The sequence below is a fragment of the Pleurodeles waltl genome, chromosome 10 (genome assembly GCF_031143425.1).
Source record: "Pleurodeles waltl isolate 20211129_DDA chromosome 10, aPleWal1.hap1.20221129, whole genome shotgun sequence".
NCBI classification, from domain to species: Eukaryota; Metazoa; Chordata; class Amphibia; order Caudata; family Salamandridae; genus Pleurodeles; species Pleurodeles waltl.
The window spans coordinates 74,866,872-74,883,515 of NC_090449.1; the positions used below are offsets into that span (position 1 = coordinate 74,866,872).

At 46.1% G+C, this 16,644-nt stretch overlaps 1 protein-coding gene across 4 annotated transcripts in view; it reads right to left on the reverse strand.

The window, feature by feature from the left end:
- TSC2 (TSC complex subunit 2) overlaps nucleotides 1–16,644 on the reverse strand; it is a 239,697-nt gene that overhangs the window by 186,125 nt on the left and 36,928 nt on the right. For all 4 annotated transcript variants that reach the window (XM_069209751.1, XM_069209750.1, XM_069209749.1 and 1 more), the window contains exons 3-4: nucleotides 2,889–2,975; nucleotides 865–975 (exon numbers count right to left, since the gene is read on the reverse strand). In XM_069209751.1, coding sequence (XP_069065852.1) covers nucleotides 865–975; nucleotides 2,889–2,975 — 198 coding nt within the window. The remainder of the gene's footprint in view (nucleotides 1–864; nucleotides 976–2,888; nucleotides 2,976–16,644) is intronic.

Here is a 16,644-nt window from a genome sequence, read left to right on the forward strand (position 1 = left end):
TCACAGAAAATAAGTTGGATTGACATCTTTACTGCCTATCTCAGACAGTGGCAGCTGGGTGGAAAAAGCCTAGAGTCTGGTCTAACCTTCAGGCCTCTACAGGAGATTGCATGCAAAATAGAAGGCAAAGTCACTAACAGGGAACTGGTATGGGGGACACTGTTCTGCGGCATTTTCAAGCTGGTATTTTTAAAAGAACTAGACTCTCACGTGAAGAGAATGTGCACTTATAAGCAATTTTCATTCACAACGTACGCCATCTATGATGAACAGTGCGTCAAATTCAGCAGGAACACTTTGTTTGAGAAAGCACGAATGTGTTTCACATGTGGTAAAGTGAGCACTAAAAATGAAAAAGACTTGACAGTGTCTACTAAGCATCATTGTAAACAACCCCAAAAATACCATACTCTAGCCGCTTCCTCCATTTTGAAGTTTCAATAGACCAACCCCTTTTAAAAAAAAAAAATTTTTTTGGTTTTTGTTTTTTTTAAACGCACGACCCTGGATGCCACATTATCTTTGGCCTTTCACTGTACTAATCAGATTATTATAAATATTATTATTATAAATATGAATAGCACTGTTTATACATTTTCAACTCCAGTTCCAAATAGTGGTTTGCAAATGTGGTAAATACATATTCTGAAGCAAAATGTTACAATTTATTCTGCAGTTAAGTAAACTGCTACTGTGGTTGGTAAGAATTTTTATCTAATCATACAATTTGCCTTTTAAAAGTAAAAAGATAATGTTTCAGGGTATCATAGCAAACCTACTGCTTAACCAGCATGCAGACACACAGCTGTGCTCAGCAGTATGTCTCCATCACAACAACAATCAATCCTTAAAACAACTAATTACCTGGCCCTGAATGATGGCTTTCAGGAGGTGCAGTACTGCATGCCTGGCCTCTGCTGGGTGCTCTGGCAGCAAAAGATCAGAGACCGCTTGCCAGATTGACTCCACGGCATGCTGCAAAGAGGTTCCAAAAGTAAACACATAAAATGAGACACCATGAGTAGCCACAACCACCAAGCAGAAAGGCATTTCTAAAATTGATTGACTAAAGCAGGAGGACAAACACTCCCAAGGGCAAGTAGTTTTTAATCAAGGACTGTAAATTTAATTTCACAGCGTCATAGGATCACTTAAAAATTGAAAATTTTCAGGTATTTTCAAATGCATTATCAGTCAGATTTTGAAAGGTCTACGATCACAATGCTGCGTGCATCTGCTCACGGCCAGACCGCATGAACTCTGCATGACCTTTCTTAGGCATGCATTAATGCATTTACTCAAGAATTAATACACTTGAATTGTTACAGAAGAACAAAATGTTTCATTTCACCAGTGGAATATGTTGACTCTGTGTTACTCTTGTGTAACGTGGAGTTCCAGCCAAATTCCGCCAATTGCCGCATGGTAGGACTTTTTTCTCAAGTGACTCCAGAATGTGAGCGAGATTTCGCATCGCCCTGCCATGATTTTCTGACATGGACAGTCGTGGTCAGAGAGTTGCTTCTCAAGTAGATTTGCTGCCGCTTGAGTAGATTTTCTGGTTGAGCGATATCAACTTGAAGGTTGCACGCTCTTGCACGCCGCATTGTGCCATTCGTGCTAATTTTTCAGTGTTGTTCGCGCTATTGGTGCTACGTTGCAGCCCGGCCTGCATATTTTCCACTCATTGGCAGTACTCTGTAGAATCTTGCAGAGTGCTTATGTAACTCTGCAAGTTCACCCCACCCACTAAAGAAAACCTACAAGTGTTAAGGACCATATGCATGTATTTTCTATTAAACCCTCTGCATTAGAGTCATCGGGACCGTCTGTATTTCTATGAACTTCTGGGTTATGATATAGGTATTTCCAATTTTTTAAAGATTATTTTACCATTTCTGAATGGTAAATCCATTCAAATCAGCTGAATTCCACAGCAGGTGGGGTAAAGATACTGACCCTTCGAAATATACTGATTTCCAAAGCGTAGGAACAGCAAGAATGTTATCTGTCAACCACAGGCAATATAAGGAGGTTTATATGGAGAATGTTAAGCAAGACAGCACGGACTGAGAAACGATTTGGCGATTCTTTACAGGAAGATTTTGAAACACTATTTTGAGCATTGAATAGTACAAAAGCCAGAGTCAGCCAGCAATTTCATTTTTTTTTTTCAATAATTTGTCATTTGTTCCATTTTATAACAGTTGTAAATCAACATTTGGCAGCCACCACCCTTCTCTCTCCTTGTACTTCTGACATTTAAAGTCGCACAGAGACATGTTACTCTGTTAATTTCTTTCCATGCCCAGACAACATGGTGGTGGAATATCCCCTTCAGGATTGACTCAGGCACCAATGGGGTGTCATATACTTCCCTTCGCAATGCTACAACAAGCATGTCTGAGGTATGTATTGCGTTATCTTTGATGAATTCCTTTGACTGATCTACACATTGCATGAAATAAAGTAAGTGTCTCCTGAATTGTTCTTCAGATAACTTTAATGTCGCCTCACAGGAATTGTGTGAATTATATTCATGTTTTTAATTTGTGTCTTGAAATATTAAAAGCTTTTGAACCAAACAAAAAAGCTTGTTTTATATTTTTTAAATTAGCCAGTGTAGAATGAACTCATGAGTGGAAATACTCAAAACAAACTAGAACAAATATTGCGATTACACCACAACATATGAGAAGGTTTGCTGTGCTACAAAAAAGGGGTGTTCTTACAGCACAGCTACATACACTGCTACATAGTCTTAAATTAGGCCTTTCAATTGATAACAACTGGTTTATACTCCGAATGTAATCAGTGCAGCTGATGTTACATGATGTATCAAAAACATTTCTGAATGTGCATACATCCAATAAATTGAAATAACAAACCTCTTCGAATTTTTTTGTTTTTGCCAGCTCACAGACGTAGTTTATTGTTCGAATCCGGATGTGCAACACAGAGTCCATACTCAGCTCCTGGGCGGAAATAAAACAGAGCTCTGAGTCATCTATATGTATGAAGTTCTGCAACAGGATTTGTTTACTGCATGACTATACAGCATCCCCTCCCCAACAAAGAACGAGGCAAATCATTCAGGTTAATGGAACATTAAGTTGCATTTCTTTTCCTTTCACTGAAAAGCACTGAAAATGTAGTAATGTTGATTCAATTGGGGGGGGGGGGGGGGGGGGGGGGAAGAATGGCAGTGACAATTACAATGGTTCAAAAACACAAAAAAACACCACTGATACCATTATCGAGATGGTTTGGATCATAGGGATACTTGGTAAAATAGGTACCCAAAAAAATAAACCAATCTGCTCCAGTCTTCCTTCAGCTACCCAACAGCAGCTATAGCAGAAACGTTGTTTGAAGTTCACATGACTGACCAGAAGTACAGCTAGAGCACCTATTAGAGAGTCTTAGAAAGAGGCAAACAATAAAACCTCACTCGTTCCATTATGGCTCAAATGCATTGACAAAGAGCACTGACCTGCCTTCTAAATATGGCTTTAGTTTCCAGAATTCAGTAAAGTAAATAACCTAGTGTGGTGAGCGAGCGTGTGCTAGCACAAAAGGGGACAGACTGAGGTTGGTGACAACATGAGAAGGAACAAAAACGAAATAATTATTTCTATAATGGGGGCACAACCGTGTCAATTCAGGCAAGATGTATCATGTTGAGACCATCTGATATTGAGCCTCTACAAAGCCTCCCCGATTCTTTACTGCATGCTCTTTTCATTTGGTTCTCCCCCACCTGGAGCATCCTGACCACCAATTTCATGACAATACCTTAATCCCATGCATGCAGCATCCTCCTGAGGAGGGTGGAAAGCTACTCTTCTATGCTAGGATTAGGAGAGACAATCCCAAAAGGCATAGGTGCACTCCCTGCCCAGTTTGACTGTCACCACATTTATACCTGCAGCTGGCATCAGGTGACCACCACCACATTTTGGGCTAGTTTGGGCTATAAACTGAACATGCAACCTTTAAGGGAATCATGAAGCAAGAGTTAAACACTTTTCACAGTTCTTTCAAAGGTCTTCAGCAGGCAAAACTATGCCTATACCCCCTGAGGTAGAGCATAGTAATCTAAGTCAACTAGAATGAGACAACCCTTCCCCAGGCAACATTTTGCCAGCATGGTCAAAAATTATGTACAGTCAGTTGTGTGTAAATACATTTCAAAATGATCTAAAGACTACTAAGACAATTTGGTGGCTAATGTGGACCAGACCAGGTTTGTACTATATTGGGATAGGGACCATTTAGTACTGAAGTCAATCATGTAGCATGATATTTCACTTTGATGCAAATGTATATTCTTCATAATGGGGGGGGGGGGGTCTAGCTCAATCTTCCATAACTATAAGCTTGAGATGCCTACTCCAGACTCCCATGAACTGAAATCTTCAAGACTCAACAAGCTCAAGATCCACCGGATAAAAGGATGATAATGTAAATTTTGTCAATATGGAGAGGATAGCACACAAAAGGCATAGACTAATTTTATGCAAAATTATTTTTAATATTAAACTCCACTTCAGTGACAGATGAGACCTCACAAAGCGTGATGCTGTAAAGTAAGTGCATCAAGAATAGCCTAGTGTAACCCAGAACCCTCAGACAGTGAAGCAGACAGATTCAAATTGGCTGATCTGACAGATTACTCAAGCCCAAGGGTGTGGAATTATAAAAAAGATCGCCTTGTCCATGGGTTGGGATGCTTCATAAATGGACTTTAACCCCTTCTGTGCCGCGGACGTAGTGGTTACGTCCTGCGGCACAGTGCTGCTGTGCCGAGGACGTAACCACTACGTCCTCGGCACACAGCCCAGAGGGAGCGCTCTCGCTCCCTCTGTGGGGTTCCCCCCCACCCCCCCAAGTCAGGGATGGAAGGGGAAGCCCTTCCCCTCCCACCCCCGACCCCCCCCAATCCCCCCTGTGACGTCAGCGCGCGAGCGCGCGCTGATTAGTCACAGGGTCTCCCCCATCGCGCTGGAAGCAGAGCTTCCAGCGCGATTGAAAAAGAAATGCTTTTGCATTTCTTTTTCAATCCCATGGGGGAGGCCCCGAGAGGCTTCAAAGGGAAGGAAATGTATTTCCTTCCCTTTGAAGTCTCTCACAGGTTTCAAAAGCCGGATTGCTTGCAATCCGGTTTTTGAAACCCCACTAGACACCAGGGATTTTTTTTTTTTTCTTGAAATTGGCAAAAGGGAGCGACCCCTTGGGCAAGGGAGGCTCCCAGGGGGGGCATTTTTTTAGGAAGGCCTTTTCTGCCCCCCCTGGGGGCAGATTGGCCTATTATTAGGCCGATCTGCCCCCAGGGGGGGCAGAAACCTCTAGGCACCAGGGACCATTTTTTTTTTTTTTTTTTTTTTGTGATGAATTCTTTTTTTTTAGGTGGGGAGCGATCCCTTAGGCAAGGGTCGCTCCCCTACAGGGCAATATATATTTAGGCCATGTCTGCCCCCCTTGGGGGCAGATTGGCCTATTTTGATAAGGCCAATCTGCCCCCAAGGGGGGCAGAAACCATTAAACACCAGGGAGTTTGTTTTTGCGCGCGAATGTCACGCAACAAAGCGACCCCTTTGGCAAGGGTCGCTCCCAGGGGGGGCAATTTTTTGGGAAGGCCTTTTCTGCCCCCCCTGGGGGCAGATCGGCCTATTATTAGGCCGATCTGCCCCCAGGGGGGGAAGAAACCTCTAGGCGCCAGGGCAAATTTTTTTTTTGTGTTTTTTTTTTTTGTTCTTTTTTTTTTTTTTTTTTTTTTTTTAGAGATGGGGAGCGACCCATCAGGCAAGGGTCGCTCCCCTGGGGGGCAAATTGTATTTAGACCATTTCTGCCCCCCTGGGGGCAGATTGGCCGATTTTAGGTCAATCTGCCCCCAAGGGGGCAGAAACCACTAGGCACCGGGGATTTGTTTTTTGGCGCCAATGTCATGCAGGGGGAGCGACCCCGTAGGCAAGGGTCGCTCCCGAGGGGGGGGTGGGGGGGCAAATTTATTTTAGGCCATTTCTGCCCCCCCGGGGGACAGATCGGCCTATTATTAGGCCAAACTGCCCCCGGGGGGGGGCAGAACACTCTAGGCGCCAGGGCAATTTTTTTTTTGTGTTTTTTTTTTTTGTTGTTTCTTTTTTTAGAGATGGGGAGCGACCCATCAGGCAAGGGTCGCTCCCCTGGGGGGGGCAAATTGTATTTAGACCATTTCTGCCCCACTGGGGGCAGATTGGCCAATTTTAGGTCAATCTGCCCCCAAGGGGGCAGAAACCACAAGGCACCGGGGATTTGTTTTTTGGCGCCAATGTCACGCAGGGGGAGCGACCCCGTAGGCAAGGGTCGCTCCCGGGGGGGGGGGATGGGGGTTGGGGGGGCAAATTTATTTTAGGCCATTTCTGCCCCCCCGGGGGACAGATCGGCCTATTATTAGGCCGAACTGCCCCCGGGGGGGGGGGGGGCAGAACACTCTAGGCACCAGGGCAATTTTTTTTTTGTGTGTTTTTTTTTTGTTGTTTCTTTTTTTAGAGATGGGGAGCGACCCATCAGGCAAGGGTCGCTCCCCTGGGGGGGGGAAATTGTATTTAGACCATTTCTGCCCCCCTGGGGGCAGATTGGCCAAATTTAGGTGAATCTGCCCCCAAGGGGGCAGAAACCACTAGGCACCGTGGATTTGTTTTTTGGCGCCAATGTCACGCAGGGGGAGCGACACCGTAGGCAAGGGTCGCTCCCGGGGGGGGGGGATGGGGGTTGGGGGGGCAAATTTATTTTAGGCCATTTCTGCCCCCCCGGGGGACAGATCGGCCTATTATTAGGCCGAACTGCCCCTGGGGGGGGGGGGGGCAGAACACTCTAGGCACCAGGGCAATTTTTTTTTTGTGTTTTTTTTTTTTTTGTTGTTTCTTTTTTTAGAGATGGGGAGCGACCCATCAGGCAAGGGTCGCTCCCCTGGGGGGGCAAATTGTATTTAGACCATTTCTGCCCCCCTGGGGGCAGATTGGCAAATTTTAGGTCAATCTGCCCCCAAGGGGGCAGAAACCACTAGGCACCGGGGATTTGTTTTTTGGCGCCAATGTCACGCAGGGGGAGCGACCCCGTAGGCAAGGGTCGCTCCCGGGGGGGTGGTGGGGGTTGGGGGGGCAAATTTATTTTAGGCCATTTCTGCCCCCCCGGGGGACAGATCGGCCTATTATTAGGCCGAACTGCCCACGGGGGGGGGGGGCAGAAACCTCTAGGCGCCAGGGGAATTTTTCTTTTTTTTCTTTGTTTTTTTTAGAGATGGGGAGCGACCCATCAGGCAAAAGTCGCTCCCCTGGGGGACAAATTGTATTTAGGCCATTTCTGCCCCCCTTGGGGGCAGATTGGCTGAGCTTAGGTCAACCTGCCCCCAAGGGGGCAGAAACCACTAGGCACCGGGGATTTGTTTTTTGGTGCCAATGTCACGCAGGGGGAGCGACCCCGTAGGCAAGGGTCGCTCCCGGCGGGGGAGGGTGGGGGTTGGGGGGGCAAATTTATTTTAGGGCATTTCTGCCCCCCCCACCTGGGGCCGGCTGAGCTACAGGCCAAACACCACAGGTAGGCACCTTGCAAAAAACACCTCTGTTTTCTGTGAAAAAATATGTTGTGTCCACGTTGTGTTTTGGGCCATTTCCTTTTGTGGGCGCTAGGCCTACCCACAGAAGTGATGTACCATTTTTATCGAGAGACTTAGGGGAACGCTGGGTGGAAGGAAATTTGTGGCTCCTCTCAGATTCCAGAACTTTCTGTCACCGAAATGAGAGGAAAAAGTGTTTTTTGGGCCAAATTTTGATGTTTGCAAAGGATTCTGGGTAACATAACCTGGTCAGAGCCCCGCAAGTCACCCCATCTTGGATTCCCCTGGGTTTCTAGTTTTCAAAAATGCACTGGTTTGCTAGGTTTCCTCAGGTGTCGGCTGAGCTACAGGCCAAAATCCACAGGTAGGCACTGCTTTTTATAAAAAAATGTGATGTGTCCACGTTGTGTTTTGGGCCCTTTCCTTTCGTGGGCGCTAGTCCTACCCACACAAGTGAGGTATCATTTTTATCGGGAGACTTGGGGGAACGCTGGGTAGAAGGAAATTTGTGGCTCCTCTCAGATTCCAGAACTTTCTGCCACAGAAATGTGAGGAACATGTGTATTTTTAGCCAAATTTTGAGGTTTGCAAAGGATTCTGGGTAACAGAACCTGGTCCGAGCCCCGCAAGTCACCCCTCCTTGGATTCCCCTAGGTCTCTAGTTTTCAGAAATGCACAGGTTTGGTAGGTTTCCCTAGGTGCCGGCTGAGCTAGAGGCCAAAATCTACAGGTAGGCACTTTGCAAAAAACACCTCTGTTTTTTTCCAAAATTTAGGATGTGTCCACGTTGCGCTTTGGGGTGTTTCCTGTCGCCGGCGCTAGGCCTACCCACGCAAGTGAGGTATCATTTTTATTGGGAGACTTGGGGGAACGCTGGGTGGAAGGAAATTTGTAGCTCCTCTCAGATTCCAGAACTTTCTGCCACAGAAATGTGAGGGACATGTGTTTTTTTAGCCAAATTTTGAGGTTTGCAAAGGATTCTGGGTAACAGAACCTGGTCCGAGCCACACAAGTCACCCCTCCTTGGATTCCCCTAGGTCTCTAGTTTTCAGAAATGTACAGGTTTGGTAGGTTTCCCTAGGTGGCGGCTGAGCTAGAGGCCAAACTCTCCAGGTAGTCACTTTGCTAAAAACAGCTCTGTTTTCTGTGATGTGTCCACGTTGTGTTTTGGGGCATATCCTGTCGCGGGCGCTAGGCCTACCCACACAAGTGAGGTATCATTTTTATCGGGAGACGTGGGGGAACGCTGGGTGGAAGGAAATTTGTGGCTCCTCTCAGATTCCAGAACTTTCTGCCACAGAAATGTGAGGAACATGTGTTTTTTTAGCCAAATTTTGAGGTTTGCAAAGGATTCTGGGTAACAGAACCTGGTCCGAGCCACACAAGTCACCCCTCCTTGGATTCCCCTAGGTCTCTAGTTTTCAGAAATGCACAGGTTTGGTAGGTTTCCCTAGGTGGCGGCTGAGCTAGAGGCCAAAATCTACAGGTAGTCACTTTGCTAAAAACAGCTCTGTTTTCTGTGATATGTCCACGTTGTGTTTTGGGGCATATCCTGTCGCGGGCGCTAGGCCTACCCACACAAGTGAGGTATCATTTTTATCGGGAGACGTGGGGGAACGCTGGGTGGAAGGAAATTTGTGGCTCCTCTCAGATTCCAGAACTTTCTGCCACAGAAATGTGAGGAACATGTGTTTTTTTAGCCAAATTTTGAGGTTTGCAAAGGATTCTGGGTAACAGAACCTGGTCCGAGCCACACAAGTCACCCCTCCTTGGATTCCCCTAGGTCTCTAGTTTTCAGAAATGTACAGGTTTGGTAGGTTTCCCTACGTGCCGGCTGAGCTAGAGGCCAAAATCTACAGGTAGTCACTTTGCTAAAAACAGCTCTGTTTTCTGTGATATGTCCACGTTGTGTTTTGGGGCATATCCTGTCGCGGGCGCTAGGCCTACCCACACAAGTGAGGTATCATTTTTATCGGGAGACGTGGGGGAACGCTGGGTGGAAGGAAATTTGTGGCTCCTCTCAGATTCCAGAACTTTCTGCCACAGAAATGTGAGGAACATGTGTTTTTTTTAGCCAAATTTTGAGGTTTGCAAAGGATTCTGGGTAACAGAACCTGGTCCGAGCCCCGCAAGTCACCCCTCCTTGGATTCCCCTAGGTCTCTAGTTTTCAGAAATGCACAGGTTTGGTAGGTTTCCCTAGGTGGCGGCTGAGCTAGAGGCCAAAATCTACAGGTAGTCACTTTGCTAAAAACAGCTCTGTTTTCTGTGATATGTCCACGTTGTGTTTTGGGGCATATCCTGTCGCGGGCGCTAGGCCTACCCACACAAGTGAGGTATCATTTTTATCGGGAGACGTGGGGGAACGCTGGGTGGAAGGAAATTTGTGGCTCCTCTCAGATTCCAGAACTTTCTGCCACAGAAATGTGAGGAACATGTGTTTTTTTAGCGGAATTTTGAGGTTTGCAAAGGATTCTGGGTAACAGAACCTGGTCCGAGCCCCGCAAGTCACCCCTCCTTGGATTCCCCTAGGTCTCTAGTTTTCAGAAATGCACAGGTTTGGTAGGTTTCCCTAGGTGGCGGCTGAGCTACAGGCCAAAATCTACAGGTAGTCACTTTGCTAAAAACAGCTCTGTTTTCTGTGATATGTCCACGTTGTGTTTTGGGGTATATCCTGTCGCGGGCGCTAGGCCTACCCACACAAGTGAGGTATCATTTTTATCGGGAGACGTGGGGGAACGCTGGGTGGAAGGAAATTTGTGGCTCCTCTCAGATTCCAGAACTTTCTGCCACAGAAATGTGAGGAACATGTGTTTTTTTTGCCAAATTTTGAGGTTTGCAAAGGATTCTGGGTAACAGAACCTGGTCCGAGCCACACAAGTCACCCCTCCTTGGATTCCCCTAGGTCTCTAGTTTTCAGAAATGCACAGGTTTGGTAGGTTTCCCTAGGTGGCGGCTGAGCTAGAGGCCAAAATCTACAGGTAGTCACTTTGCTAAAAACATCTCTGTTTTCTGTGATGTGTCCACGTTGTGTTTTGGGGCATATCCTGTCGCGGGTGCTAGGCCTACCCACACAAGTGAGGTATCATTTTTATCGGGAGACGTGGGGGAACGCTGGGTGGAAGGAAATTTGTGGCTCCTCTCAGATTCCATAACTTTCTGCCACAGAAATGTGAGGAACATGTGTTTTTTTAGCCAAATTTTGAGGTTTGCAAAGGATTCTGGGTAACAGAACCTGGTCCGAGCCACACAAGTCACCCCTCCTTGGATTCCCCTAGGTCTCTAGTTTTCAGAAATGCACAGGTTTGGTAGGTTTCCCTAGGTGGCGGCTGAGCTAGAGTCCAAAATCTACAGGTAGTCACTTTGCTAAAAACAGCTCTGTTTTCTGTGATGTGTCCATGTTGTGTTTTGGGGCATATCCTGTCGCGGGTGCTAGGCCTACCCACACAAGTGAGGTACCATTTTTATCGGGAGACTTGGGGGAACATAGATTAGCAAAACAAGTACTATTGCCCCTTGTCTTTCTCTACATTTTTTCCTTCCAAATATAGGAGTGTGTGTAAAAAAGACATCTATTTGAGAAATTCCCTGTAATTCACGTGCTACTATGGTCACCCCGGAATTCAGAGATGTGCAAATAACCACTGCTCCTCAACACCTTATCTTGTGCCCTTTTTGGAAATGCAAAGGTTTTCTTGATAGCAATTTTTTACTCCTTATATTTCAGCAAATGAATTGCTGTATACCCGGTATAGAATGAAAACGCACTGCAGGGTGCAGCTCATTTATTGGCTCTGGGTTCCTCGGGTTCTTGATGAACCTACAAGCCCTATATATCCCCGCAACCAGAGGAGTCCAGCAGACGTAACGGTATATTGCTTTCGATAATCTGACATTGCAGGGAAAAGTTACAGAGTAAAACGTAGAGAAAAATTGATGGTTTTTTCACCTCAATTTCAATATTTTTCTTTTTCAGCTGTTATTTTCTGTAGGAAACCCTTGTAGGATCTACACAAATGACCCCTTGCTGAATTCAGAATTTTGTCTACTTTTCAGAAATGTTTAGGTTTCTGGGATCCAGCATTGGTTTCATGACCATTCCTGTCACTGACTGGAAGGAGGCTGAAAGCACAAAAAATTGCACAAATGGGGTATGCCCCAGTAAAATGCCAAAATTGTGTTGAAAAATTGGGTTTTCTGATTCAAGTCTGCCTGTTCCTGAAAGCTGGGAAGCTGCTGAGTTTAGCACCGCAAACCCTTTGTTGATGCCATTTTCAGGGGAAAAACCACAAGCCTTCTTCTGCAGCCACTTTTTCCAATTTTTTTGAAAAAAACGAAATTTTCACTGTATTTTGGCCAATTTCTTGGCCTCCTTCAAGGGAACCCACAAAGTCTGGGTACCTCTAGAATCCCTAGGATGTTGGAAAAAAAGGACGCAAATTTGGCTTGGTTAGCTTATGTGGACAAAAAGTTATGAGGGCCTAAGCGCGAACTGCCCCAAATAGGCAAAAAAAGGCCCGGCACAGGAGGGGGAAAAGGCCTGGCAGCGAAGGGGTTAAGAAAAATAAAATCCACTTGCCCCTTTGATGCCATGTAATGAGGTGACAAATTATGGCAGTGCTCTCATTGAAACAGAGCTCAGAAAACAGCCTCTCTGATTATGGCAGGACTGATGCTACAGCAGGGCTTTATATTCTAGCAGTGCCAGGATTTGGCCATCTTTCTGCAAATCCACATACTGGGTTTCGAAGTAAAAGTGTCCACAGCATTAATAAAAGTAAGCCTTGGCAGGTCATTTGTAAATTTATATAATCTCCTGCAGGTGTCATGTCAGGATTTAGAATCCAATTATGGGTGGGCAATATTTTGTAATGGAAAAGAGGGGTACGTCCACCGGGAATGCCTTGCACGCTTATACACCATTGGGGAATTGTCCTGGAAGGAGAAAGAATGAAACATCTGAGTTTTTTTCAGCCATGATGGAGTGGAAATGCCCAATGCTTGGTGTTGAGTCATGCCCCTTTCCCTGCAAGTCTGACAGAGTATGTGCTATGCCGATTTTGGTCGCAACCTCACATTAATCCATCAGCAGTGATTGGGAGAATACCCGTTGCTGAGCAAATGGTGTATGAGCAAATGAAAGCAGCTCTGATCAGAGTTTTTTTTACATAAATCTTTTTATTGGTGCTCCAACAAAAATAAAATAAACAGTGCACTGCTAAATTAATCAACTCCATCATACTCTAAATACCAATCCTGAGCATCCCCATCCTTTTCCCCCCTCCCTACAACCAACAGACCCTGACTGAACCACAACAGATGTAAAGTCTTACAAGTTGATAGAGGTGATAACGTTACACACATTGCCTCTATAACTACTCCAGTGTCCCCAAATTTTTGCCCATTTCTGGGGGCATTCTACACCTTCATACTATACTCTATTGGCCAGTATGCACCAATCGATGTCACATTTCCAATCTTCCAATTGCGGTACATGTTCTGACCCCCAACAATCTAGTCACAATCCGTTTGGTGACAGCCAGCTCAAGGGTGATCCATATACGTTACATGTGGAGTCGGTCCACCCTCCAACCTTCAGGAGACTTCACATTGGTGAAACCGTGAAGGGGGCACCACACACCTCACCTAGCCTTGCAACCATTGCCACCCAGAAACGCTGAAATATAGGACACGCTAAAGTGTTGGACAATCCCATAGTGCATGATAAAAAGTGCCAGTGTATCACAGCCTCAGCAGCAACTTTCAATGGATATTCTTCCCGATTTCACCGGTGTGGTGTAAGCGTAGTAGCAACCGTAGAAGATCTTTATTTGGACCAGTCGGAACCCTGCTCACATAGCCACTTCCCTGGGGACACCAAGGCATCCGCCCACTCGTCATCCTCCAGACTTCCCATGTCTTGGTTCCCCCCCGAGCCCCCCGCCCCCAAAGAGGTCCCATTTGTTAATTCCCCATGGTACCCAGCCTAGCTGTGTCAGAGGGGGAACTGGCCTGTGAGATCCTATTCTTCCACCCCAGGGCCCTCGTGGCTCTATGCCAGAGTGTAATCGTGATGCCGATGGGTCCCGGAAGATCGATGTGTTTCAGGATATTATAGAGAGCCCAGAGATGACCCACAGGCTACAATCTTTCCACCCCGAAAGCAGACTCATCCGAGTTATGGAAGACCCAACTTTTTATGGCAATTAATTGTGCCACACAGTAATATTTTTGGCAGAGCGATCCCACCCTCATACCAACCCTGTAAGATTGTTCAGTGCTATTCTCGCCAGACCTCCATCCCAAAGCAGCGCGTCCTATTTTGCAGAAATATGAGGTGTGTATGGGGTATGATATGTTTTGCAAAATGTAGAGGAAATGTGGCAGGGGCATTTTAAAAATTGCAGCTCTACCCCGGAGTGATAATGATAGGGACCTCCAATATTAGATAGCTCGCTGCATCCTGCAGGAGGCAGGAGATTCTTGTGAAAATATTTATCAGGGACCATCATCACATAGAGGTAGGGAAATCCCTCAGGGGCTATCACTGCCTCATAGCATTGAGGCAATCGCTGCAGTTGACGCTGTAGATAGTATATCTGAGATTTTCTCCGGTTAATAGTACAGCCAGAGTACTAGCCAAAGATGGTGATAATCTTTATCAACCTACTCAGGGTGTTCTCTGGGCCAGTGAAGTAGAGCAGGACATCATTGGTATTTAAGGATATTTTATCATCCCAGGTATTGGTCCACTGCAGACCCCCAGACCTGGGGGGTTCTGCCCGATGCAGGCCACCAGTGGTTCCAGGGCAAGAGCAAAGATCAAAGGTGATGGGGGTAGCCCTATCTAGTACCTCTCGGGAGTTTGAATTCACAGGATGTATCCCCATTGATCCTCACTTGCGCCAAGACGTCAATGTAGAGGAACCGCACCAAGCATATAAAGCACTGGCCAAAGCCCAGTTTGTCCAGCACCTCAATATATGTTCACTCCACTAAGTCAAATGCTATTCGGCATCCAGGGAGAGCACCAGTGCACACTCCGGCAAATTACATGCCTGACTAGGTTAAGAGCGGTGCTGCGATAGGGAATGAAGCCTGACTGGTCCGGACGGACCAGGTCTGTAATCACCTTGATCAGACGGGAGGCCAAAACCTTAGCCAGGATCTTCGCTTCAACATTAAGAAGTGATATTGGCCTGTATGAGGCACAGCTAACAGGTGGCTTCCCCTCTTTATGGATGATCACAATAGTGGCCAGCCTTTGGTGAGTAAACCACTCTGCTGGCTTTCCTGAAACATTATCAAAATGCGAGGAGATAGTTTCTAGGCTGATAGTTTGTACAGTGCAACCAGTATCCCATCAGAGACAACTGCTTTGCCTGAATTCAGTTTGTGTGTAGCACTGACTATTTCGCCTTGCGTGATCTCCTCTTCACGGAAACTGTGGTCCGAGTCAGTGGGTCTCAGCATATGGATATCAGACAGGATTTCCCTGGACTCCTCCCATAGTAAGCGGCAAACGCAATAGCCACACCCTGTCTATCATCTGTGTATCATCACTCCTTCACTTCCACACTAGCGACCAGCTAGCTCTCATTTGTCTAGCAAAGCTAATAGTTTCCCTGCCTTGTTGCCAACCTCATAAGCAATGCTGTGTGGCCCTGTAACTCATGTACGCAGCATCCTTCGCTACATCCCTGAATTATTTCTGCTTCAAAGTGAGTGTGCTCGACAGTGGCTGATTCCTGTTTAAGTCCCCTTTCCAGGGTATGAATTTCCAGAACCCGTGTCTCGATCTTGGCCAGCTTATCCTTTCTATGTTCGGCATTCAACAAGAGTGCCTGCCCTCCAATTACCACCTTTGTAACCCCCACCCTAATCTTGGGGAGTTTGAGATACCAGGGTTGAACTGGTGGGACATGTGTCCCACAATCTGGCCCAAGACTGAACACTGCCCATATGGGAAGTGATCAGTAATGCCTCTACCTAGATGGCCGATCTCCGAGAAATATTGAAGTTGGAGCGTGAGGTCAAGAAAGCAGTCAATACGGGCAAGACTGCCATGCGCTCCCCAGTGAAATGTAAATTGTTGGTGCGGGTGATGGGGGAGGAGTGAAGGAGGAATATGGAAGACCTCTGCAAATACACACACAGTCAATAAATGAGACACAAATTAAGGAGATACACACATACTTACAAAAACAATAAGTATCTTTGCATTTGATCTTGTGCCTGAACATATATTATCAGGTAAGTACGTTTTGCAAAAAAAATACTTTCAGGGTGCAGCTTCTCGTTAATGAGTCCATGGAGCAGCAAAACAATCCTTCTGATGTCTTTCCAATCAGGTAGTGATCTGAGGACTGTGTGCTGTTGGCACCATTTTATGCCACTCCTCTTTGAAGATGGGTTCTGCAATAGGTTTTCGCCCTCTGGAGGAGATGCCAACCTGTCTGCCTACAAAAGGAGGGAGCAGGTGAAGGTGTCATCTCCATTTGCTTCACTGAGGGAGTTGCCTGTTTGAAGCTAGAAAATCTGTAGCCACCACCCAGGAGTCATCCTGCTGGGGGAGGTCTCACCTTCCACTAGCAATTCTCTTTGTTCCTGTTCTTAGAAGCGTTTCACACTTCTTGGAAGGGGGAAGCCTGTAGTCTTGGTGACAACTGCTGCAGACAGACAAAACTACTGAGGTTTGGGCAACGATGTGCTGTCTTTCTAAAGTCACCTTTCTATTAAAAGAAACCTTACATCTGACCTTCATCAATGAGCTGAGTTTAAGAAACAATTAATTTGATACCTTGAGTCATCTTTGGTATAACAAAAAGAAGTTAACACTTTAGCATGGTGGCTAATGAAACTCCATGTTAGTAAATGGGACTACCAGCCTTGCTACAGTGAAAACAGCAATTCTGTGTAGTCTGGGCATGTTAAACACAAAAAATAACATGCCCTTCTTTTTAATATTTAGCACCCTGCCAGTTAGGCTACCAAGGCCTTCCCAAGGGGTGGCTATTAATATTTAAAAGGAAGATTCTGACCGGCAAA